Source organism: Pleurodeles waltl, chromosome 9 (genome assembly GCF_031143425.1).
Source record: "Pleurodeles waltl isolate 20211129_DDA chromosome 9, aPleWal1.hap1.20221129, whole genome shotgun sequence".
NCBI lineage: Eukaryota > Metazoa > Chordata > Amphibia > Caudata > Salamandridae > Pleurodeles > Pleurodeles waltl.
Genome location: NC_090448.1, coordinates 296,516,281 through 296,543,021, shown reverse-complemented (window position 1 = coordinate 296,543,021; position 26,741 = coordinate 296,516,281). Strand labels below are relative to the sequence as shown.

Here is a 26,741-nt window from a genome sequence, read left to right as displayed (position 1 = left end):
GAGGTGCAAATATTTTTTTAAGTTTTTATCAGGTCAAAAAGTGACCCAAGTTGACCTAATTTCACACATCCCCATGGTACACATGTGACTGAAGCAATACTTCTGTTCTCATCAGAAAGAGCAAGACGGTTCAAATACAACTTGAAATGCTTTGAAGGATAGGAAACATGTTACAAACTCTAGCTTCGCACAACTTAACCCAAGCTGTCCCTTACATGTCTAACAAATCTACAACTCAAATTACTTTCTGCAATTTTTTCTCAGAACATACTAAGCCTCTTATAAATTGAACACACACCATACACCTTGTTTAGCTAGAATAATGCTTTAAAAAAGTCTGTACTACAGTTGCTCCCTTTTATATTTGCATCTTGTTACCCAGAAAATGTATTATTTGGTTCATCTTGCAATATATATGATATGTTGTATTAAAAGTGCACAATACTGAATACATAGACAACTTAAACTTAAAAAAGAGCGTAGACTTTGGACAGCAGAGCTGTAGCTAACATTACATATCTCTATCTCTTAAGTTCATGGCAGAACCTTACAGATCTTTAGGAGTATCAGGAGACAGCCAGATGTTTCTGATAAGTCACATGTTGGGTTCAGTAGGCCAGCACCCATGAGAAGGCCACAGTGGACTGTCACCAAGTGTGACATATATATACACACCAAAAAGAGTTGTCATGAACGAAAGCGCACTCACAACAGGTCATTATGGAATGTAACAAAGTCAGCAACTTACAGAGAATTCTTTGGCATTTTCATTATTTTAGGCCTTATGTTTTCAAGCATCTCTGGACACGTGTTTCTGGATTCATCCCTTCATCAGCAGAGAACAAACATTTCCTTCCTTTTTCAAGGGCCAACTGCCTGGCTGCTCAGCCGATTTAATTGCAGGCACCTGATATCAGTTGAATACCAGTTCTGTTCCAGTGGACCTCAAGTGAGCTGCAATGTGTATCCAGGTAAAGGTAGTCCTGCACATTTTAAAATGATATCCCAAGTGGGTTGCTGACGCCAAACAAAATAATAAAATACAGTTCATTACCCCAGTGGGCAAATTCAAAGTTAGAAAATCGGTTTTGCTGCCAATGTTCCAACCTGCTGCTCTGAAAGAAACCATCCATAAAGTCACACATAGATCTGCTCCTTTATGCAGTGGTGCTGCCTTCACAGCTGGACAGGCTGTTTAAATTGTACCAAAAAGAGTTGTCAGCAACTTACAGAGAATTCTTTGGCATTTTCATTATTTCAGACCTTATGTTTTCAAGCATCTTTCAAAGCAGCATTGTGTGCATGGTTCAAAAATGAGTCACAAGAGTGGGAAAAGGAAACATACGAAAAGACAGTGCAAAATATTCATTCTGTCACCTAGGCAAAGCAGCTCCCAGATCCCTGCCTCCTTTGTTCACTGGATGACTTACAGACAGTCTGGCTCACTCAATAAAAAAAGGAGGTGTAGACCTGGCACAGGAAGAATAGTCCTTCAGTTGCCACGTGTCCCTCCACCCGTTCCTTGCACCCTACACTGAAGCCTATCACGTGAGCTCTAGTGCAGGGTTACCTGGGTGCCCAAGAGATGTAGAGCTGATGCTCCCTGTATCCCATGTCCCAGGGAATTGTGCGACCTCAATCCAATGAACCCCAACAAAGTATTAATAGACTACTGAGAAACGGAGAAGGAGCACGCATCTCCAAGGAGTTAACTGACTGGGATGTAAATGTGAGAATTTGTGTGTTGGACCATGTGAATGTGCATGCATGTGTCGGTATAGTAGCATGTGTCTGTATTACTGGAGGATCTTGAACATGTGTGCTTGTGTGCATGTGTCTGTGTGTGTAATATTGCTGTAATAAGCTGCATCTATCACTGACTGAAGAGAAAAAAGGGTTTAGTGATGTTGCTCACCTTTTGAGACGCCCTGTGCTCAGCCGCTGAATCTCCCGCCATTGCTGATCAGTCACCGGTCCTGATAGACGTTCAGCTGAGAAGCTCTGGAACTGAAGATATCAAACAGTTAATACACTGTGACTATGATCTTCCTACTATAGCACACAATGGACTCTCATTTCATTCCTTTCATCATGCCACAGCATGGGCTGTACCTGTTTCCCAGACTCCCAACATGCCATGGACTCCCTCCTCAATAGGTGCCATGTGGACTCTTTCCTGTTCCTCTTACCAGGTTATGTGCTTTATTATTTTCATATTCATTAATACATATATTAAACACATATTGAAAAAACATAACAGAACAATGCCAACTGTGGATATCAATTTACAAACTATAAAATATCATCATATGTCTTTAAAGTCAACAGAAGATAATTTATATAGTAATAAAATATCATACTACATCCTAGAAGCCATTATGCCCATTTAAAGGGAACATGTGACCTTCCATATGTTCCTCACACGTCTTCAAAAAACAGTACAACAGACCTATGTGTAATATCAAATGATTCCAATGGGTTTAGATTTCACCACCATACCGATATATCTTTATCACCAGGCCAAAAATGATTCAAAGTACTTTGACACTCCTAAATATGTATGAGTAGATTTGCCATGTTATTTTCAATTTGCTTATAGTACAACAATGTACTTCTCACTGTTCTTATTTTTAATCCAAGCACTACTGACTTAAACCAATATTTTCTATCCTTAGAGTATAAAGGACAGACAAATTAAAAATGTTCAGCTGTCTTTTCGAGGTTGCAACAGAGTGGCCATTTTCAGAGAACACTTCCTTTCCATTATATTTAAATGCTATATCCGTTTTAAAGGACGTACAATGTTTTTGTATATTTTTTGCCTCATATATTTTTAGACTCATATACTTGAGTCTCAGTATAGCATCATCTGCCTTTATTATACTGATAGCCATTACCTACTTTAGCAACCAATATTCCTTTATATGTTACACATGCTAGTTTTAAATAAAGCTTGGAAATTAGGTTATTCACAATTTATAACCTCTTTAACGTTTTTTTAACCGTGGATATACGCACATCCTTGTCCACAATTCCATTATTCCTTTCAGTAACAGCACCCAAAACAGAGGCATTTTTGATGGCATAATCTGTGGGAAGGTCATGGTTTCTTTGAGGATACTCACTCTTGAATTTCTACACTCATTATATGTTTGTACCACGCCCAACACCCTGGACATATCGTTTGGGGTCAAGGGCAACAAGTTTTCATAATAATTTTGTCCTTGGGACAAGTAGGCCCAACCCCCTGCAGCACAAGCCCTTTGTATGCCAGTTTACAATACCACATTATGGATCAGAGAAGGGAACTGTGTACAGTAAAGGTAACATTTGTGTCTATGTTAATGCTGTTCAAACTTGTATTTACGGTTCATAAATGCAAAACCTTTATTACTAGGGTGAGTGGGCTACGGAAATGCTGTGAGCTCAGACTGCACTATTGATAGTAGTTCCAATATAAAAATGTGTACACACGTTTGCAAAGTTTAACAATAGGAGGCTATGTATAATGCTCCCAGAATGCCATCTAATAAGATGCAAATATTTTCAGAAGCTTAAACGAAATATTAAGGATTCTTTGCGTTCCAAATCAAAATGTTCATTAAAAAAATGCAACTAGGAAAAAAAGGTTTGCTAACCTACTGTGAAATTGTAGGTACCATTTCTTTGAAGAATCATTTAGTAAAATATGTTGATTCATGCTAGTATTTTCAAAAAATGTATCCATAATGGAAAAATCAGTGTAACGAGTTTCAAGGACATTATTGGAAACATGAAAAAAAACAAGAATTTGCAAAGCCAGTAGGTTCGACCTTGGTCGTTAGCATTTTGTTTTTGTCAATGTATATCTTGTCTTGACATGGTTTTTGTAAAACGTTATCGCTGTCGGAGCTGCCTGGCCCTCAGTATTATAACAAACACTGGCAAGAAGCAAACTTTTTTTGATCTCAAAAAGCATACATTGCCACAATAGTTCCTGGCATTGAACAAAACTACTTTGTGTACCAATATGCTTCAAGTGAAACAGCACAATGCTAATACTGTCACTCATAGTGAAGCCAGCCAACAGACAGAGAGAGACAGAATTTTAATAAAAACAAAAGGTTGTGTATAATGCCAGACCTTATTAGGGGCCCGATTCTTAAAGGATGTCACAAAAGTGCACTCATTATATATATTCTTGTATTAGTGCAGATTTACAACTCATGAATTACCAATAATTTGCAGAAATAGGCCAGGAAATGGTACTTCTAGAAAATATGTGTGAACTGCATTTTAGCTCGAGCAAATATGTATGAGCAGATTTGCTCATGTGATAAACTGTTAAGCATGTACAATTTCACTTCCCCTCTAATTACTTTTCCCCCAACTGTTAGGAATACATTTCCAAGATTTCTCAGTGTGGGAAAAGATTAGAGAAGAGCTGGCAAAAATCCCTACAACATGCAAGTTTGTAGGTTTGCACAGACTCAAAAAGCATTCCAACCCTGGAACTATTGTTTACTGCTACCTACAGTCTCTGTATGTACATCTGTGGAAAGGCGGCAAAATAAGGGGTTTGCTAGTATTCATTAACAAATATAATATGAGCCAAGGCATAATCAGAGAGGCTGTTATCAGAGCCCTTATGTAATGAGATTGCTGCTCTAATTTGTCACTGCACTACATGGCACCAAAGGGACACGTGGATTTTGTTACAGGACAAGTAGATTTATGAAGCAACATGTCCCATGTACAAGTAGATATTTTGTTAAATTACACACCCCTGCCGCCCGAGAGCTCTGCCTCATATATAAAGTTGCTGAACCCTCTAGTTCTTTGCACCATCTATTGTAAGACTCCCTACTTACGTAGAACACATACTGACTCTCACTTATTTATCCTTCTGCCACTGAGGTTAAACTGGAGACCCAAGTCATAACTGTATCCAACTGTACACCTCCATACTGACCTTGAGAAGTTATATTCTTTTTAGTTTTGCAACCATCAGCTTGATTTTTGTTGAGTTCATTAGATGTTCCTTGTTTTGGCAAAACAGTGAAAAATTATCCTATCGGCTTTGCAGTCTAATCCTTGCAAAATAAAATAGCATAGAATCAACAGACAAGAGTAGAAAGGGGATCAAACCCCCTGGCATTTATGGTGCATCGTTCTGTATGTCTGAAGTAATTTAACTGCACCATGGCTGAAGAGGTAAATAGGTTTGGGTGCATGAGCCCAGTCTTGAACTGCTGGAAATCTTCGGGTGGTCTCAGCATTGGGGACATCACGTACTTACTGTAGCATAATTATTCCATTTAAAGCCATTATAAATGCAAGATGCTAGTCTAGTAAGCCCAGATGTGTTTGCTCATATCATAATATAGCTCGTTGTTGCAATAAAAAGTTGTTTCAGAGTGCTCTCTTACCAATGTGAAAGTAGTTTACCAGTATAAGCAGGAACCTAAAGGCTTTTTCTATCGCCCCTACCCAACCGGTTTATCCTTCCTCCTGGTGTGACATAATTTCATTCTCTTAAATCAAAACTTCAGTCCGAATGAGGATGAGCTCCCATTTTATTATGGTCTTTGAGTCAATTGATGACATTGGCTGATAGTTTGCTAGTATTTCATTGGACCTTTTTTAGGCATAGGGGCAATCTCAGCCCATCCCCAAGTGTCTTCTAGAGAATTTGATTTGAATGTTGCATTTGCTAGTCAACGTTTGTAATTGATGAAGTTAACCAGAGGGATAAGACAAGGACCCCCCACTGTTTTCCATTGCATTGGAACCATTGGCATGCAGGCTGAAGGAGCACCACTCTGACTGAGGGCTGACTTTCACAAATAGAGGATTGATTATATTAATGTATGCAGACAATATACACTTGTTGGTAAAGAAAAACCTGAACCCAATCTCTCAAAAGTGATGAGGTAAATATATAATTTATTGAACTTAAATATAAATACAAATTGGTCAAAATCTGGAAGTTCCCATCTCGCACAATGTGCCCGAACTATAAATACAGAATACCCTCTGAGAGGGTGAATAGACTTGGTATGATATGTAGGCACCAAGATTCATAAAGACATTGACATGATGATCAGAGATAATTATGGCCCACTAATGGATTAAAAAAGCACACAAAGAGGTGGAAGTGACTTCCCATTTCCCTAGGTGGCAGAACAGTCCTAGTCAACATGGCTATACTTCTAAAATTGCTTTATCTATTTCCCAACATCCGAAATCTGCTATCCAAATGATTTTTAAGAATGCTGTGCACAATACGCAATACTGAGTAGTACACAAGCCAGGGTACGATGGGATATTTTTAGGCTCCCCTTTGAAAAAGGGGCTTTCCAGGCTGGAACCAGGAGGTTATTATCTATTTGCCCAGGTTTGCTATGTGGTATATTACGATATGGTTGTGGAATTTGCACTGATTGAAAAAGGTACTTTACAAACTAATTTGGCACTGCAGCATCCATATTCAAGACATTAGCTACACAATGCTGCATCCACTAGTATACCGCGGCATACACTGGGGAAACAGGCCGAAATGAATCAATTGTATTGACCAGAATTTACTAGACAAGCATGCCACAACCTCTGCAACAGAGGTGACCTTGAACATATCACTTACTAACCGCATGATTAAATTTTTTTTTTTTAAAGTAGGACAGTTATATATCAAGGCGGCGGATTTCACAACTTCGATCAGTGTAAAGCAAGAGATTATACAAACGCACTGGATACACTTAGGTACTTTAGAATTAGATATGCTATTAAAGACAGTTCATGGAATTCCCTAATGAGCTGCCTGAACTGAATATGTTGGGGTATTACATTAGATGGCCAGCGAAACCAGACATGTGTTGCAAATACAAGCACTGAAATACTGGGTTACAGACGAGTGAAGATCGGTCTAAAAATAAAAGGAAATATCCCTGTATGCAGATTGCTCAAATGCCTGTACACTATGGACACAAGATATCGCACTTTACGTTTTACACCATTTGTATCACACACCAGTAAATTTACCTAGAACAGATATCAGTCTATCACAGGAATGTATGAGATGGCCCCGAATGGATGCAGACTTGCTACATCTGCTACCATCTGCTAATATACAGTCTGGGAAGCAGCAATACAGGAAATGTGCTAGGATATGTTGTCGTTATACCTAAAGCTAAACTTATAAAAGTGTGTTTTTTGTTAGCAACATGAGAGTTGGCTGTCCACTGGATGAAGGGGCTGACTTCTACAGATAAAATATAGATTTAAAATGGTTTTAGCTTCAACAATAAGGCTGAGCTATATGCCGATCTGCTGCTGATCTCCACTAAGCCGAGAGATATCTGGGGACTGCACGCACATATTTGATCAAGTAAACAGAAAAAAACCGATGCGATTTAATGTGGACTGAACTTTTGCTTTTTCATGATAGTAGATGTGAAAAATAGATGTGGCTCACTAAACTAGCCAGTATTTCTCTGCAATTCAGAGGAAACAGATCTACTGCAGAATAGGAGGAGAAAATCCTGTTCATAAAGTTGCAGCACTTTAAAGAAAACAATAAGTAAAATGGACAGGCTGATCCGTTCCTGGTACTGCAGAGGGGAGTTTGGGTCAAAATCATAAGAAACCTAAGATCAACACACCCAACTCTGTCCATACATATCTCTAAACCGGACAGATACAGCATTTTCACTAGATGTAGAGACAGAGAGAGATCGATCACTATGGACAGGCAGAGAATTCAAATTTTGAAAAGGTCTCACAAAGACAATCACTAGTAGTCCACTAAAAAATGTACTGAAAAAGACCCTGGACCCTTTAAGCTAGACATTAGCAACTTGCAGATCTTGTTGTGAAAATATATGCTTTTATCTCAAATACTGGAAAACTCAACTCAGTGCTGCCGAAATGAAACCACATAGCACGGACCAAAAATCGTTGCAGACTTCTTTGCAGATGAATGTCCAAACCTGGTCATGAAAGGCAGGGGGAGGGATCATTATTAAAGTAAACCAGAGACCTTATTAAACAAAGTGACTCGGGGTCGCAACAGGCATGTGCGACCACTTTGAGCGCCCCCAGGGCTCTTTGGTATTACAGAAAGGGCAGCTGGCGCACATATTACCCCACCTATATCACCAGAGGTTGCTCCCTCATTTGCATAGAGCAAATGAAGGAATACTTTTACCTCTGCACCTGCATCTATAACATGGTTTGAAGCTGTCAGGAGGCACACTAACAGTGCGCCCCCTGATGGCAACCCTCTGGAGATGGTGGGCTAGGGGCAGGAGGAGGTCCTATGGACCCCCTAAACATTTCCTTTGCAGGCAGGTGCATTCACTCACTACATCCGCCTGCAAGGGGATCCCTACTACCCCTTAAAAGTGCTGGTGCGTTGCCGCCTGCACAGTGAAACATGGAGAGGCGTCTTCAAAGTCGCTCTGCTTTTCACTTGAATGAGACCTCACGGCTACCCTGGGGGCAGCATGTTCAATGTAATAGGAGGCACTTTCTCTGTTTGTGCCCGGTGCACCTGTTTTAAGATGTGCCGTGGTGCACACAGTGAAAGTGCGCCCTATATGTAAAGGGCCCAGAAACATTCTGATCCAGTCAGGTAATACAGGAGCACAGCGCCATTGGTGGCAATGGGGGAGTGCTATAAAGGACATATTTATTAACAGAGGTGTTGAGTCAGAGACATTTAATACTGTTATAAAGGGTGGGCGTAGAACATAAAGATAATCAGGAAGTGGCCTGATGAATATTTTAGAAAGAAGGAAACAAGAGGGCCACAAATCACTAATTAGAGGCACGCATATGTACCCCAAGCATCAGTGGTAAGAGAGCCCTGACCTACAGGTTACTGGAGAGGCTGCTCAGATATTGTAATCAAGGAGTCAAGCTGGTGCATATTGGCAGTAAACAGGTCGACGCTGCAGAGATCTGAAGTTGATCTCCACTGCAATGAACTGAATGCGAGTGGAATCTACATATCCTTTCATATTTCAAAGTCAGTTAAGTATTTGTAAATAAATAGCCATACGTAAATCACTCTGGATACCAGTGTCATACCTAAAACAAGTGAGAAGTATTAGTTGTATTAATTTTAAAAGAGATACATTTTAATAAGAGCATAGATAAATTATAAGGGCATAGTTTATTATCGTTAAAGAGCTTAAATCAGAGAGAGAAAGAGGGGGCAGAGACCAAATAGATACAAAAATATACCCCTCATATTATTTTCAACTTTCAAACCACCTCACCCACCTCCCCTCAAAACGCTTACTTAACTGTTTTAGCTCCAAGGACAAACGATACAATGTACTCGCTGGACTCTCGAGCCTCTGGGATTCCATTTGCCTCGAACATCCGCTGCCAATGTTGGACCACGTCCCGTGGAGTCACCTGCGCAGTCCCATCACTCCCAAATCGACAAGAGATCTGTGATGACCTGGATCTTAAGGAAGGGATTACGCTGAGTGGTCGATAACCAAACAGCGAACCCACCATCTTGCGGATGTGCAGAAACCTCATAGCCTCAAAGGGGAAATTCATTGATATTGAATCAAATCAGACACAGCAGAACTTATAGGAGCTTTCCCACATCCTCCTTCTGTCCAGTGCACCTGAAGAATTCCAGAGAATGTATTACAGAGTAGGCAGCTCACTGGATCACCATTGCCTAGAAACAGAAAGACATACTGAGTGTGGAAATTACTAGAGTAAAGCAGGTCATACTGAAAGGTGTCAAGACTACAAATCTTATTCTAGAGCCTCACGGGCTCTAAATTCTTCACATTGACATGTCGTGTGGTAATAAATAGTGACCTCAAGTTTCAGGGCAGGAACAAATGGAGTAAGTAGGGCATGGAACAGAAAGGAACCAGTCCAATGAACTCTTTGTGGGGTACCCTCACTGATACAAATGAGAAGGAAATAATTCAATATCAATTAATCAATCCAGCAAATAGCAACATTCCCCAGACGAAGCAACATTTCAGGCTCTCCTTTCATTCACAAAATAGTTCAGATTGACTCCACTACAGATAACTTTAGCCTTCTTAGATGAAGTGCGAACATATGTGCTCAGAATATCACTAATGTGACATGAAGTATAGAAAAGGCTGAGAAGCAAGCGCTGAAAAACAGTAAGGCCCAGTTACGTTGTTATCTGCGCCGTGAGTTTGTCTGAGCTTCTGAGACTCTTGATATCTACTGGGGACTTAACTATCAAAGGTCTGCTCTTTGCTAATGTGGGTGCCTTATGATGCCCATGTTTATGTCCACTGGGTCGCACATTAAATGTTGTGATGTGCTTGAGTTGCTTTTCTATCCCTCAGTTGACCAAACTTACCTGGCTTTAGCAAGTGATGTGCTCATGTGCATGGTTACCATAGCTATTTACCCTTATTCCTTTGGAGCATGCCGTTTGGATTTTGCATGCACCATGTCGCTAGAGTTGCTTTACTTCTTGTCTTGGCACAGAAGTGTGGAATGGAGCAGATTAGTGCATACTTCAAAGCATTCAATACTACGGATAGGGTATACAGTATACTTTTAAAATAAGCTCTGTTATAGAAGACTGCACCAAACAAATGCTGAAATGCATTTTCTAGGCTTTGTCCCGCAAAGCACAATGGTCACAGATCAAGTTCTCATAAGGGCGGAGGCTATGTAGAGTTACAAACCTTAGTGTTACTCTGAAAACCCCTGTACACACTACTCCAGTCACTGTGTACATAGTCAGGTACAATGGTCTCCTAGTGTATACTTATGTTGACAATTGTAATTTATGCTAGAAAACGTCTGTATTTTTCCTCTTGCTTGTAGGTTAAATACGGAGGACATTAATGTTCTGTAACATCACGAACCATTTAAACCAACCTCTTCATTTTTACCTGCATCAGTTCAGTATTGAAGTGGAAGCATCAGCATGAATACTTAAGTATGTGTGAGTTGTGGATGGTGGTAAGCGTAGTGACGAGTTGAAAGAAATCACTGTGTTACTTGTGGTGAGAGAGTCGTAGGAGTTTCTGTCATTCATCAGAACCAGGAGGCAGCAGAGTTGTTTGAAGGACAGCAATGTTTTTGACAATGCCACGTGGGAGTTGGAGAATGTTGGTTAAAAAGATCAACTTTGACTCTGAAAGGTGCATTTCTGTCAATGGAGCAAAGGAAGAGGTAGGTAAGTATTTCGCTGTTGAGAACGAACAAGCATTACTTTGAGGCATCCTTGTGCCCGAAACAACATTCCAGCTGTGGCTACAAAATCCATCGATGTCCACCTGTTTGACCCCCCCTCCCCCACCCACCAGCCACAAAACAAGCAGCTCCACTGCCAGCCCGATCTGTCACAATTGGAGGAAGTCTGGTCTAGCAATGGAGACCAGGCCCTGCAGAACTTTAGTTTCTTGACATAGAATTAACAATGCCCTCCTTTGTTAAGTGTAGGAAATAGCTAAATTAGTATATTTTGCAAGATTTCATTTTTAATTAGCAGGTCAGCATTGGATCTGTGTTGAGGTAAACATCTGTATAAATTTACTGTAGTCTCCTCACTCAAACTTCCTTTAATATATTACTATATGCTCTGATCAATATCTTGCAAAGTTCAAGTCCCAAAACTGTTGTTAGGCTCAAAGTATTTCTTTGAATTTGAGGCAAGGCTCAATGCAGGACCCAGTAGCAACTAAGTGGTGATGTTTCAACCCCTAATGAAGCGTGTGTGATTGCACAACTTCTGACCCCCGCAATGCACATATGAATCTTCAATCCTCTGTCTTAAAGATGTGGGGATAAAACTGAAACGATGACAATTATGAGGACATATAGGAAAAAGTAGTAGCAGATCAGCAGAAATGGAGTGTCTTCACTGTGTCTCTCCGATGTAGAACACAGGCTTTCAAAAAGTTTGGTTCTATCTAAACTTTGCTTCATGTTCTGTAAGATATCAATGAAGATGCATTTCAATGCCTTAGAGAAAATTGTTGCAGGCATAAAATTCTACATGTTGGCTAAGCATCAGCCTCGTCTCACAAAGGAAAAGAAGCATGCAAGCTGAGCAGCGTATTAAGAAGCGCAAATTGTTTGTGTGGTTGTAGAAATTTGAAGAAAAAATGCAATTCTTTTAAGGTACAAAGAAAAGGATCAGTACAATCAGTAAGTAACACTTTTCTAAAATGCATTTTCCCTCCTAATGCGACTGTGGAGTTAGTGTCTGGAGGTTTCCCCACAAAATGTGTTCTCTTGCACTTTCCCAAATGTAAAGGGTGTATTTTAAATTACTGAGATTATCTGTAGATACAGCTACTGTGGTAAGCATTGCCAAAAGCCAATTCAGAATGGTGTTTTATACAGTTCAAAGATGACACCACATTAATTGTAAACGCAATGTAGACACCATCTTGGAAAAGGTAAAAAATAATTTCATCCATCTGGACACTCTCTGACTCTCTCTCTCTCTCTCTCTCTCTCTCTCTCTCTCTCTCTATATATATATATATATATATATATATAGATAGATATATATCTATATATATATATAGATATCTATCTATCTATCTATATATATATATATATATATATATATATATATATATATATATATATATATATATATATATATATAGATATATATATCCAAGTAGACCATCTCACTACATCTAAGTGCAATATGAATCTCTCATGGAAGTATAAATAGAACATTTCAAGATAGCCAAATGTTACTTTGGGTACTTCCAAGCTCTCTTCCAGCTCTCTTGGAAGTATTAAAATACAGTTCCAAGATGGATGACCAACACTATTGGCTTTGCCAAAGCTGGGTCAAGTTTACAAGTGCATAGGCCCAGCCAATAACAGTGAGGGGCATAGGGTATCGGGTGGTAGAAGAGAGAAGAGGCGGGTGCAGGGACAGGGAGAAAGTTACAGTCCTGCAATAGTACTCAGTGTCAGAGAGAGTGAGCAAGGAGTGCCATAGCAGTGTGGGATGAAATGGTGGATGACATGGGAAGGTGGAGGGGGATGGAGGGTGGTGACAAGGGTGGGAAAGAGAGATGGGTGGTTACTGAGGGAACAAGGGTAAACATGAGAGAAGCAAGCACACTCAACATAGAGAAAGAGAAGGAAAAAGGCGCATAGCTTTGGAGGGGTGTGCCACCTCCCAAATAAATGCATTTTTGGCTTGGTAGTTGGGTATGAGGGCTCAGAGTCGAGTATCCTACTTTTGTGTTGATTTTTTCAACCTTTGGTGGTTAGGACATTTGAGGTTCAAACCCCCTGAATCTTACTGACTAAGTTACACCCCGAAAAGGAGCGGGTCGTTTACTGCCATGTAGTGTTATGTCACAAATGTCATAACAAAAGAACAAGAAAACAAGAAAAGAATGTACTCTGAAAACATATGGGAGTGAAACGTAAATACTAAAGGGGTTGGACAAACACAAGATTAGGGAGTAAAGCCATCAAATTAAGAGCAAAGAATTGAAACAGACAAGCAAGCCATTAAAGCATGAGCAAGTGGCAAACGCAAAGCCCACTAATAGTACATGCTGAAGTACAGAGTACAATTGCTTTCTCTGCTAGATGGCTAAGGGTGTCTATAATGAAACCACAAAAAATACAAAAGGCAGGCCTGGCATCTGCACATAGGTTGATGATGATTTCTTCCAGTTTGTTAGACTCCATATAGAGGAAGAATAGCAAGGAGAGAATTTGCATCCTTGTGTGCATCTCTTATATCAGGAAGCAGACCTGACAAGGACAAAGTTATTTGCTGATGTAGCTGCCTGTCTTTCTAGCAAAAAAGGTATTTATGGAAGGCATGGGGTGCATGGTTTGTGTGGAGAGGTTTGCCCAAATGAGTACAAGCCACAGACCACTTGCAGGTAGTGGAACCTCCATTTGTTCTCATTAAAATCAACTCTTTTTGGCGAGCTCAAGAATTTAGAAATGTCCAAAAAAATCCAAGAGTGATGGGAGGAAAGCAGGTGACACTATGGATGGCGAGAAACAAGTATTTGGTAATAAAGAGAGAAATAGATACAAAGAGAAATGACAAAATCTATTGGAACAAGAAACATCAACTAGCCATACAAGTTAATCTACGCTGCACTGTAGGGATTTGGAAAGATACAAAACATCACTATATTCCCATTGCCATGGTGCATAAGAGACAATTAGGGAAGAGCAGATCAAAGGCATACACGACAAAGCTCACTAAAAGCCATCACCTTAATGGATTGTCAGCACTAGGTAGGAAATTAAAATAGAATATGCACGGGATTTTAAAAAGCGAATTAACCGATGCTTTTACATTTTGGACATTTGTGTTACTTTATATATATTTATTAGATCTGCTGTTTAGGATGGTGCCTGGTCGTTTGTGAATCATTGCAGCATGAGTAGGTTAGGGCAGCGCGTCCCCTCTACCGTTCATGTTAGATGGGGAACCTTGGACTGTTGCTTGAGTTCAGTGCCCACCCACGCAAAGCTTCTTTCACGCTTTGAGGTGGGAGCACGCAGGTGGCACAGCAGCATTGCCACCTGCAAGCTTCTGCAGACTCTTTTCAAGAGAGAGGCCAAAGTCAGGTGTGGGGGCTGCCTTTCTGGAAGGCAGGTCCTAACTCGCGTAGAGGGTGGCACCAACACTTACAAAGATCGCCAAGTTCCACGTTTCCCCAAAAACAGGAAAAGCCTCAGAATGCCATGAAGGGAGTTTCTCAGCAGCAGGTGGGAACCTCGGTTGCTTGTCTTGACACTTAGTATAATAAAAAAAACAGGGGGCAAAAAAGGTGATAATGAATGGAGCCGAAGGCACTTTTAGCCAGTCTACTATTAGTAATAATACTATTGATACATTGGATTGATGAGCAACGAACTTTGGATATGGGCACAATGCTATTTTGGAGGAACTTACACAAGTCTGATAATAAGTGATCTAATCCAATCCAACTTCTGTGACCTAAAATAAGCTATGAGGAGTTGCAAAACACATTTTGGCTAGGTTATGGGCGTGATTTAGAGTTTGGCGGAGGAAGTTACACTGTCACTAATGTGCTGGATATCCCATCCACCATATTACAATTCCGTTATAGCCCATGGAACTTGTAATACGGTGGACGGAATATCCATCACATTTGTGACGGAGTAACCCCTCAGCCAAATACTAAATTAGGCCCTTAGTCTGTATCACAAATTTTAAGAATACTGAAACAAGCACTGAACCGTGCCCCTTGTTTTTGGGGATATATTGATAGACATGTGTACAGAAAGGAAACACTGGCATTGATAGAGATGCATCACACTGGTCTGAATATTGTATTTACCTTATCAGAACTAGCCTTACTACTTTATCTCTTGGTTTAGATTCAGGATCAGCATGAGCATGGGAAAGCATAAGTATAAAGTATCATCTGAGGTACAGTCATCTGGGCAATAGGTTCCGACATGTCACAGTGGGCAGGTAAAATGCAGAAACATCCAGAATCGAGCAGGTGGGTGTCCACTGAGGATGTAACGTGGCAGTCATCTTGTAAGTATAGAACATAGCTTTCCAAGTAGCAACCCACTGCTGTAATGCATATTACAAGTGCAGGCAAAGTCAACAGTAACAATGATGGGCATCTGGGAGCAATGGGCCATATGTACGAACACTTTTTCCCATAGACACAGAATGGGGAAAAACCTTTGCTACATCTGGCCCAATATTTTCTCTACTTCCATGATGACTGCCATGTTGCCTCTAGATACGACATGACATAAAAAATGCATGCTATACCGCATTTTCAGGGCAAAACTTGGATTAGGTGACAATTAGTACACCTAAACAATTTTACCCTGACAAAAAGTTGTTTCTCTAGGAGCAGCCTGATTTGCACCAGACAGTCTGCACTAATCCCTTCCAAAGCTGCTTCTGGGGTATAGATTAATATTTAGATCTGTCTCAATCTGCTACTGCAGATCAAGTCTATTGCATCAGCAGCACCTCCTTTCTTGGAGCTAACATGCAACCTACACATTTTCCAAGATATGCACCTTCTGCCTCCACAGGGTCAGTCTGAGGTAGTGACCGCCATCAGCTCCCCATACCATCTATACTTGCCAAGACACACCAGACTTGTTAAGTGGCAAAAAGACTAATTAAAAATTGTATTGAATTGTATTGAAATTCATATACAGCAATTACTAACCTTATGTGGGATGCTGAAGTGCTTGTATACAAGGGTAACATTTCACAAAGGGGCGGGCCTTTCAGTCATAGTTGGATTTAAGTCAGGGATCAGTGTGTACATATAAGGTATGCCCTACACTATGTTTAGTGCACGGGTGCAGCAAATAAATATTTTTTTCAGTCAGTGTTATTTTACGCTGCACTGTTAATTTATATTTTTGTACATTGTGCAAACGACCAGTGTTTTCTCTGCTTCAAGGCCTATTTGTCCTGGAATGAGGATCCCCATCAGCAAAGCAGAGGACTTCCCTGGGTGGGTCAGCACAAGTCTGTGCCAAGACAGGGTTAACAGGTGAGGATGTAGAGAGTGCACTCCTTGTAAAATGGGACATCTTGGAAGAGGCCATTGGGCTCTGGTCCCAGTCCCAGTAATTTTTGATGCTTAGGGACTCGGGGAACAGGCCAGGATTAACAAAATTGAACCTAAATTTCACTTTGTTAATCTCGGTCTCATCTGACTAAACCACTGAAAAGCAAAAAGAGTAAAGAACGACTGGTCTATGTATTTGTTCAGGCATAAGCAGCTTAGCTTCCAAGAAAGGCAACGTGTGGTAGCTTAGCACACAGTGAGAGCCCACAGTGTTTGCTTTTTAGGAAATCATCCAATCGGTGATTCACAGAACGGTTTAATTACGTGATTTGTTAGGATCTCTTCCCAGAAGCTGACTTCTCAGAATAAATGCAGTTACTGCAGAATGCTAGAGAAAACAAGACATGAGATAAGATCACCAGGGAAAGAACTGCCTTACCTATTTATTAGCAGTAAAACGCCACAAGGGCAGGGTGATAAACCAAAATACATTTAAGGTTCTATGAAAAAAGATACACTTACACAGTAAAAGAAAATACTCTTGCAAGTTGAGTATTAGCTTTTGAAAATGCTCTTCAACACTATGGTGCTCATGGGTAGATTTGTGAAGAACATCACCGCTAGGGTTTAGCCCGAACGCAATTCTTCAGTGTAAAATCCAGAGAAAAGAGAACAGGGTGTGGAAAGCATTAAAAAATGCGGTTGTTACTCATTCAGAGGGTCACAACTTGTAGTGGTGCAATAATACCTCACATAAAAATTACAGAACCCCACGGTATCAGTATTTTGATCGGCAGTATTACCAGAGAATACCAAGGAGCAAAACAATATGAACATACCTTATTACCAGACCTAAGCAGGCATTTTTAGGGGCTATTGATAATTTCCCATTGGGAAATGGCAGTTCGTTAACAAAACAAATACAATTAGGGGACCTGTATACGACCCTTAAGGAGGCACATGACACTTCTGTAAGGCTTGTGTCCAATGCTTTAAATTTTGTTTATTTTTGTACAATAGAGGCAGGTTATTTCCTCAGAATCTACCATGACATTTAGCAACATCCATGAATTTAAGCAAACTGTTCTCATGGGGAGGAAGTGGTAGCCAGTGTTAACTCTCTACTAGAGTTCTTGTCACAAAATACATCATCTTTCCTGCAGGAAAAAGAAAACAGCCATGACTCCTATCTGAGCTGTGAAGTGGTGTACTCTCTTCCCTCGAGTCCGTCATTTATAGAGTTCTGAGTCAGGGTGGGTTAAATGAAGGTCCCTGATTGGCTCTTGCCTTTGTGACGAGGGAGCAGCAGTCTTATTCTAATTATATATTGGTTGATAGGTGGTATCATGAACTCGAACTCCTGATCCTATAAATCATCAAACTGGCCCCTTGCTGTGACATGCCTATGTTCGAGCTTTTGGGAAAACAAAGTAAAGTAGGCAGTGATTTTGTCAGGCACCCATCACGCCGTTTAACCCACGAAAAAGGGTGAGTATTACTATTTGATAATGACCCCGGAAGCTCCCAAAGGCCTAGATTTCGATTTGGACGTAGCGGTATCACCAAGTGGCATGGAAGATGCAGGTAATGCCACCCCAATCACTCTCCCTCTCCATAAATCCCCGGGTAAAAGTGAGCAGTACTACCCACCAAAATGGAAATTCTGGGCAGGATACTTCCCAGAAAACCGGGTCTGCACAATTACTACCCATTCCATAGGTTTAACGGATGTAACTAGTTGAAGGGATATCAGCCAAAAACGCAAATACTGCCCAACTAGTATCTCCGCACCGGACTATGCCTCACTGGCTAATCTGACACCCCGAGGATTCAATTAAAATAACTAGAGTTAAAAAAAACATAAAGCAGCCAGTACATGCAAATGACATTTTCTGCTTGAGAAGAGACTAAAGGATGGAGTGAAAGCAAAATGGAAACACAGGAGGACTTTTTGGAAGTGATAAAAGAGAAGAGCAGGAGAGGGAGTAAGGTAGTGCAAGTGACAATGGTGGTACATGAAGTACTTTAGAGAGGAGAAGATGGCCGAAAGAGTGAAGTAGAATATATACGTAAATGCAAGAGGATAAGGTTATAGAAAGAGATTAAATATTAAAGAGGACTGGGTAGGGAGAGAACAGGACACAGTGAAAAAAGAGTGTTCATTAAAAATGAGTGAGGGGAAAAAGAACAACAATGGAAATAGAAACTAACATAAACTTTAAGTGAAGAGAAACATAATTAATAGAAGAGCAGTGAGAAGGTGTGTATGGGGAGGAAAATTCAGGTTAGAGAGCAAGATAAGGAAGTAAAAATTAGCCGAAAGGGGGACAGGAAAGCAAGTGAAAGAAAAGGAGGCAGGATCATGTTCAAGGGAGTAAAAGCAATGGCATGTTAGTGAAGGGCCAGGTCGGGTCAATGTCTTCAGGCGTCGGGCACTGTGTCAGGCACTGTACTGCGGTTTCTCTACAGTCGGTGCATGTCATACTGCCCAACGGAGCTGCTCATATCACCTGGATCCCTACAATATTTTTTCGAAAATGATTTCCAGTACCGTTGACTGAGGTGCTGCCCATCATAATCGAGCTCCAGGCACTGTTCAGAGTGTAAACATGTTTTATTCTTCCATGCCTACCCCATGTACATTCAGGGGTGCGGTGAATAAATATGCTGTTAGTGTTTTAATTTTTATCTGCTATATTTATTTTATGCTACATTACGCTACTTTATGGTTTCAGTACATTGTGTGAGGAAAAGGTTTCAGTCACTTTTTTCATGTGACCCTGTCCTAAACCACACTAAACCACACCTGTTCTTTTTTTTTTTAGCTACCTCAACTTGTTGTCACCTATACACTCTGGTTAAGGAGTACTCACTACGGAATAGATTTACTCCCTAGTGGGGAGATTCATGTCCAAAGCGTGCTTGAAGTCACAGTACATCGTTTCATCCTACTTCTAAAGAGTTTAAGTTGCTTTACCCTCATTGGGAACATCGAAACCCAAGAGAATGTCAATGGGAAGGATTCTTTAAGTCTATTCACCATCAAAAGGCACTATCACCTGCTACTCATTGACTGCAAAGCCTAAAGTGTTGCAATCTTGATGGGAGTATGTAGAGCTATAGAAGAGGATGGCTAATCTACTGGTAGGTGAAAGTCATCACCTGTATATGTCAGGGAGGTAAAGGTTAAAAATTGTCTCTACTGTCTCAGAAGGGGGAGCCATCCTTTTCGGAGATGAAATGCCATGGATGGTTCTACAGAAGAGTGATGGGAATTTAAAGGCTAAAAACAAATATATATGTATTCAGAAACAGCCTGTGGTGAAATAAGTTATTTTTATGACAGTTCAGGATTCTGTCTTCAGGAATGGTTAAATCAGAGCTCAACATGGTAGTTTTAAAACTGACCAAGTACTGAAGAATGCATTCTTATTACTGAAATCTGACCCCATCTGCTCCTTCCATGATATAAGATATCAGGGAGGAAGGTGGACCCCTTTAAGAATTTATTTGAGAATATATCAACCTTAAAAATCAATAATATGAAATAATAAAAGGCACTCAAGTCTCATAATAAATAAATAAATACAATAAAATATGACAGAGGAAATAGACTACTGGGTCCGTGTACTCAGCCCAACATTCCCCCGATCCAGATATCAAGGAGTTTACTATTACTACTACCATACCATATACAATACATAATTGTGTTTTCATGATTAACAGGAATTAGCACACACTGATTATAAATGACTGACGTAACACAAACACATTTTGACTCGATTATGGCAGCCTGAATTATGTTTTACTGGTTGTGTGAGCATTTGAAAAAATGTACTGGCGTTTCCAATAATTAATTAAACACAATGCACATACCATTACATGTGAGGTAAAGAATTAAACTGAAACACCTGTCCTGGCACTGAAAGAATGAGGTCTTACTTATTGGTGGAGACAAAACAAAGAAAAGATGAGTAAAATGCAAGTTATTTGCTTAGCGTAACTGTAGCTGCTGCAGTCATGTTATCTTACTCACTCATGTCAATCATGGCTAAATAAGGGATCCATCTATAATGTTTAGAGCCTCTCTTTCAGATTTGGCTCCTGAGATGAGAAAGTGTTGAATAGCTTACTCAGCCAAAAAAGTTTACCTTCTTATTCCAGCTAAATTTTATCTTCTTCCCTTCTCGTGATCTTAGACTAACGCCTTGTGTACCCATTTTTTTCCAAAGTCAGTGATCTTCATTGGAATACTATGAGTGGAATACTATTAATTTGTGCCAAACCCTTTTTGCAGAGCTCATTTCAATACACAAGACAAATAATTTGTCTTTTGATAGTAAACACTTACCGAATTCGACTGATGTGTGCTTAGATTTCTTTAACATTCCTGATGTGGTGGAGGAGAGAGTGTCTCAACCTGATCAGGTGCAGGTAGTGGAGAAGGACCAGACTCCACAACGACAAACCTATGTGCCTAAGTTAAGAGAAGAGGATTCTCCCAGGGAATTTGAATAGAGGGCGCCCAGCACTCGACTCACCGACCAGGTCAGACAGAGCTTGCTTGTTTCAAAACGCATGTAATAGGACGTCTGACTGTGTTTATCAACTGTACAGAGATATGTTCTGAAGCTGAATTTGACGTCTTGGCAGCAGACTATGGGATAATCAAGTTTAAGCAGTTATGGGGTTGTCATGGGGTATTAGGAATTAGAACTGAGGTTGTAATCCACAGCATAGGGTAAGAGGCTTTAAAAGGATGTGGAGAGGGTGAGGGAAAGGAACGCCTAGAACCCTCTAGTAGGTGAAAGGTTGAAGGAAGGAGATCTATTAATCTAAAAAATACTGGAATCTCTGCAACCCAAAAAGACTGTGCCCAGGCAGTCTCCGAATGCAGTGGGACAGTGTACAGAAGTGAAAAAACACTCCTGTCTCAATACAAAAAACACTGATGGGTAGGGTAATTAGCCCCACTATAACCCTTCTACCCTACCCCCTAAACTGGATACGCCGTGACACAAGGGCAACAGTCATCAAACTGTCTACTCGATTGTGAATGAGGGTAAGGTAAGGAAACAGGGGAAGAAAAATCATCCAAAGTACAAAAACGTCCCGCCTGAGTTCTCCGGTATGTGCAGATATAATGAAGACTGGGCTAAGAGCACTAGTGGTGGGGATATAAAGCATTTACAAGCAGAAAAGTACCTAGCACTTGAATAAAGTGAAGAAATGATTGAAAGATCTTAAGTATAAATCCTGTCAAGAGGGATTGGAACAAAGAAGTGATTAAACATAAGCAAGAATCCCAGGTCAGTTAGTTAAAGAAACTCATGAGAAATTGAGACAACACATTAGTCACTTGAGGGACCAGATAGAGCATGTGCCCTCACTGCAACACTTCCTTCTCGTACAAGCTGTAAATGAAAATTAGGAGGATTTACTGGACATTTTGAATTTTCCATACCAGCAGGAGATACTGAGGGTGCACTGCAAGGTGTGCCTAGGGGCAGAGTAGCGCGGGCCAATGGGCCTGATGGAAAGGGTCCTATTTTCTTATCTAGATGGTGTATGGCACGAGGAGCCTCCGAGAGTGTTCCACCAGGATCACTTTTTCTCCCTTACCTGCCCATTCTTCCTCGTTTCCCTCAAGTCAGATATTCAATATTTGTTATACTGTTAAGCACAAGGCATCTAGCCTTACGGGAGACAAGGGAGTAATTGCTGGTATCCACCACCATAATTCTTAACAAGCAAATCCTGTGAAATCCTGTGTGCAAAGCATGACAAATGCAGCAATCAACATCATGACATAACACAACAACTCCCTTGTGACCCCAATCCGATCACATGCAATGCCCTAATATGCCGAATCCACACGCTGGAGTGGTTAAACTGACAATCTGTCTATTACTCAGGATAGTCTAAGGATAACTATAGGACAAAGGTTGAGAGAGTGTTCTGATAGATCGACAAACTCCTTCGGCTAGTGAGGACAGTGACGGTCCCAATGATACTGCCCACATTCATCTGATACTGTTCTACCCCTGTAAGAATATCGAGGGCTTGGTGCAGGGAGCCACGTCACCATCTATGTCCCCAGCCTAATAAGTGAATATCAGTTGTATGTCAGGGCCAGAGGCTCAGATTATGCTTCTCTATCTTTACCGCATGTTTTAATCAGCAGCCAATTACAATCAAGAACTTTTAAAAACAACATTTCCCATGAAACTCATAACAGATCAATAGCCACATGCTCTAATCACCATGAAGCTATCCCTATAATAGATGTCACCACCATTTAAGGTCCTCTTTCGTTGCTTCTGCGCAGCCAGTGAAGTACCTCTGTAACTGTTATTCTAGTTGTGCATGTCTTATGCAATAATGTTATGCACCATGATTATCGCAATGCACCGCTTACATTAGCTTTCATCAAACAATCTTATATTGTGTGTGTTTGTTTGTACTGCCCTTCAGACTGATGTGCTGAGTGCGCGTGTGTTTATCTAACTTTTCTCTTTGCAGGGGGAGCACCATCAGCCTCCCGTCACCAATGCTCTCAGAAGCTGATGCTCATTTATGTGGAGTGGGATGCGCCATCTCTATGATCGGCTTAGTCCCCTTTTTATTTTCTTGAGGGACCTGGGGTGCGCATGCAAACTGTGATACCACCGCCTCTCTCTCTAGCACAGTCTTTTCCTCTGAACACGTTAGTGGCGTGTATTACTGCTTATACCTGATCTGGCCCTATTCTCTCCCCAGTGATGTCCTGCTGCAATAGAAGTTGCTCAGGGTTGTATAATTTTGATTATGTTTTGGCCTAGAGTGTTTACAAGTGGCTCCCTCCACTTTTTAGATCGAGCCTTGACAGTGCTTGCGCTGTCTCTTGGAGACATGTTGTTTGTGCTTTGTGGGCTAGCAGCCAGCCTACTGCTTGTCATTTGTTTTTTTCAGTGCCCTTTAAAAATCCTTGCTTTTAGGTGGGTATTTGTTCCCATATTGTACCTCCTTTTCGTTGTTTTTTCCCTTCCATGAAGCAGGCCCCCAGAACTTGTACCTTTCCTCTTGTAATCATTTAGGCTTGTCCCTGCGCACTATGGGGGTCATTCTGACCTTGGCGGTCCATGACCGCCATGGCGGAGTGCGGCGGAAGCACCGCCAACAGGCTGGCGGTGCTTCCTGGGCTATTCTGACCACGGCGGTAAAGCCGCGGTCGGAAAAGGGGAGCCGGCGGTTTCCCGCCGGTTTCCCGCTGGCCCAGGGAACCCGCCATGGCGGCGCTGCTTGCAGCACCGCCATGGGGATTCCGAGCGCCTTCCCGCCAGCCTGTTTCTGGCGGTGTCCACCGCCAGAACCAGGATGGCGGGAACGGGTGCCGTGGGGCCCCTGCACTGCCCATGCCACTGGCATGGGCAGTGCATGGGCCCCCTAACAGGGCCCCACAAAGATTTTCACTGTCTGCTGTGCAGAAGGTGAAAATCGCGATGGGTGCCACTGCACCCGTCGCACCCCTTCAACTCCGCCGGCTCCATTCCGAGCCAGCTTCATTGTTGAAGGGGCTGTCCCGCTGGGCCGGCCGGCGGTCTTCTGGCGGTCGCCCGCCGGCCCAGCAGGAAAGCCGGATGGCCGCCGCGGTCTTTCGGCGGGAACCGCTTGGCGGGCGGCGACCGCCGCGGTCAGAATGACCGCCTATGTTTTTCTTTTTTTTCTGGACGGCGACATGGGAACTCTGGTCGTACAGCTGTGCCCCCTACCTTTCAATTACGAACACCTGTAAATCTTGTCACGCTGCCATTTTCATGTTTCACCATCGCGCAACAAAGCTGGTATCGGCACCAAGAGGAAGCTGCCTTGTATGCTGAGCTGGGCACTGGATGCCATGGGATGGATGCTCCAAGTGTGGATGGGAAGGCAGCACCTGATGCAAACACTGTGATGGTCGTTACGACTTCAGCGGTCTTCTACTAAGACCACCGAAGCTGCTGCCGCCAACAGACCGTTAGTGCTGGTGGTCCGAAGACCACCATATTCAGACTTAGATAGGTTTTCTGCCTGTTTACGATCGGAAATCCGACCCCGTCAGCCTGGCCGACAGAGGAAGAGAGGTGGTTCCACCACCAGCATGGCCAAGCCAACCAGACTCCGACCGCTGTATTATGATACGTGATACGGCATGGTGGAGTCCTGTCGGCGGTGCAGTGCTGATGGTGGAAAACACCAGGACCCATACCCTCCTGGATGACCACCTCGTTGGAAAAGGTAAGTTGATCGTTCAAAAGGGGGGGGTTGGGAGGGCGTTGTGTGAATGTGAGTGGTGTCTGCTTGTGTGTATGAATGTGGGGGGGAAGGAGAGGTGTCTGTGTCTGTGTGTGTGTGTGTTTGTGGGTGTATATGTTTGTGTGAATGCGGGGGGAAGTAGTGTATATCTGAGTGCGTGCATACAAGTGAATGTGTATGTCTGAATGCGTGCATGTGAGTGAATGGGTGTAACTGAGTGAGTGGATGTGAGTGTGTGGGAGGGCATGTAACTGAATGCGTGAGTGAGTGGGGATGTGTGTATGTAGGTGTGTAGTCGTGTGGGGGCATATCTGCCAGCTACAGGAATGGAGATTCTCGTCGCCGGGTGCATGACCACCGCCGAAAATGCTGGCGGTCTACAGGGTAATAATACAGATGGCGGTATTGCGGCTACCGCCTGGCCGGAGGTGCTCACCTCTGGCCCGACCACCCTGGCAATATGGGCAGCGTTTCGACAGAAGCTGTAATATGGGGGTCTTCACCGCCAGCCTGGCGGCGGACCGACCGCCACCACCAGCATGGCGGTCAGTTGACTGCCAAAAGCATGACCACCTGTTTGTGCCTTGTGCATTTTAACAGGATGCTCCGCTGCTTAAAGGGATCCCAATGCCCATGCAATGACAAATGTGAGAGTGCTTTTGTCAAACCTTTTCTCCTCTTGAATTTGAAATGTGGTAGTGCATTTGTCAAACCTTTTCGCCCCTTGAATTTGATACGTGGGAATCAGTTTGTCAAACCTTTTCTGCCTTAGAATTTGACACGTGGGAGTGTCTTTGTCAAACTTTTTTCCCATTTGGATTTCTCAACTCTGCCTGTTAGACATGTCTTGGTGTGCTTAGCGCTGGAGGCAAACCGGGATACTTCAGCTGGGCGCTGCTGCTGTCTTTGGACTTGTGCAGTATGTCCGCTTCATCGAGAGCTCAGGCTGCCAGTTTCTGCTCTGCCTTCGGTACTCGAGCAGATGTCACCTCCAGTTTCTCAGGTACAGTGTGACCCTGTCCCTCGGCTTCGCCACCATTAACGTTGGCAGTGTTAGTGGCTGACTGAGGCCAATTAGGGTTGCCACATTTGTCTAAACAAAATATCGGCCTATTTTGAGTGTCCCCAATGTCAAACGTTAACAAATGTATTTATCTCCATTTGGACCGCACGTAGATCTGTTGGGCTGTAGTGTACTCACACGCACTTAATATACCAAAGACACACTTGCTACAGGTCTCATACAGTGTGCAGCAGGATTATGACAGGGACGGGCTCTGTTTAGTCGGAGTCCCCTCTCCTGAGGCAGCAATTTGAATAGGTGCCTGGCTATAAGGAGCGGCTTTAGCATTGGTGGCACCCTGTGCGACAGTCTTTTTTGGCACCCCCCCCCTCCCCATGACCACCACCTCAGACCCCTCACTACCACCTGCCAAATGTGCCACTCACCTCTCCATAGCCCCCCCTTTCACATAGATTCATTTGTTTCAAAGCGCTTGTAAAGGCTGGCTTTACTAATCCACTCAGCTATCCACACAAAATATCATTCTGTTCTTTGCAGCAGGCATATTGACTCTCTGCCTTACTTTATGGCGAGTCAAAGCTGCTGCTAGACAAACCTCCGATCTCTCTCTCTAGTAAGAAAAATAATAACACGAGGTATCTTGAAATTTTAATTGCTTCCTGAAGGCTGGGCGCACAAGAAACTTTTCAGCAGGTGCTTTTAAATCGCGAGATATTGCTCAACACAGGGCCCCCCTGAGATCAACCCCCGATGCGGCCGCACCGCCCTAAAGCTATTTCTTAAATAAACATGCAGAAGCGCACACGACGTCATAGTATTTTCAGTCAGTATGGTTAGAGGTGGCTTGGAATACGAGGACTTTTGTCTCGCCTGTACACTTTCCACCAGGGAAAATATAATCAATTTTC

General features: G+C 42.2%; 1 protein-coding gene across 3 annotated transcripts in view; it reads right to left on the bottom strand.

The window, feature by feature from the left end:
• HEMK1 (HemK methyltransferase family member 1) overlaps positions 1 to 26,741 on the bottom strand; it is a 150,992-nt gene that overhangs the window by 114,069 nt on the left and 10,182 nt on the right. For 2 of the 3 annotated variants that reach the window (XM_069206767.1, XM_069206766.1), the window contains exons 2-3: positions 9,289 to 9,679; positions 1,916 to 2,007 (exon numbers count right to left, since the gene is read on the bottom strand). In XM_069206767.1, coding sequence (XP_069062868.1) covers positions 1,916 to 2,007; positions 9,289 to 9,552 — 356 coding nt within the window. In that variant the 5' untranslated portion in view covers positions 9,553 to 9,679. Of the gene's footprint in view, positions 1 to 1,915; positions 2,008 to 9,288; positions 9,680 to 26,741 lie in introns of those variants that run through there. The other variant, XM_069206765.1, reaches the window with a different exon arrangement.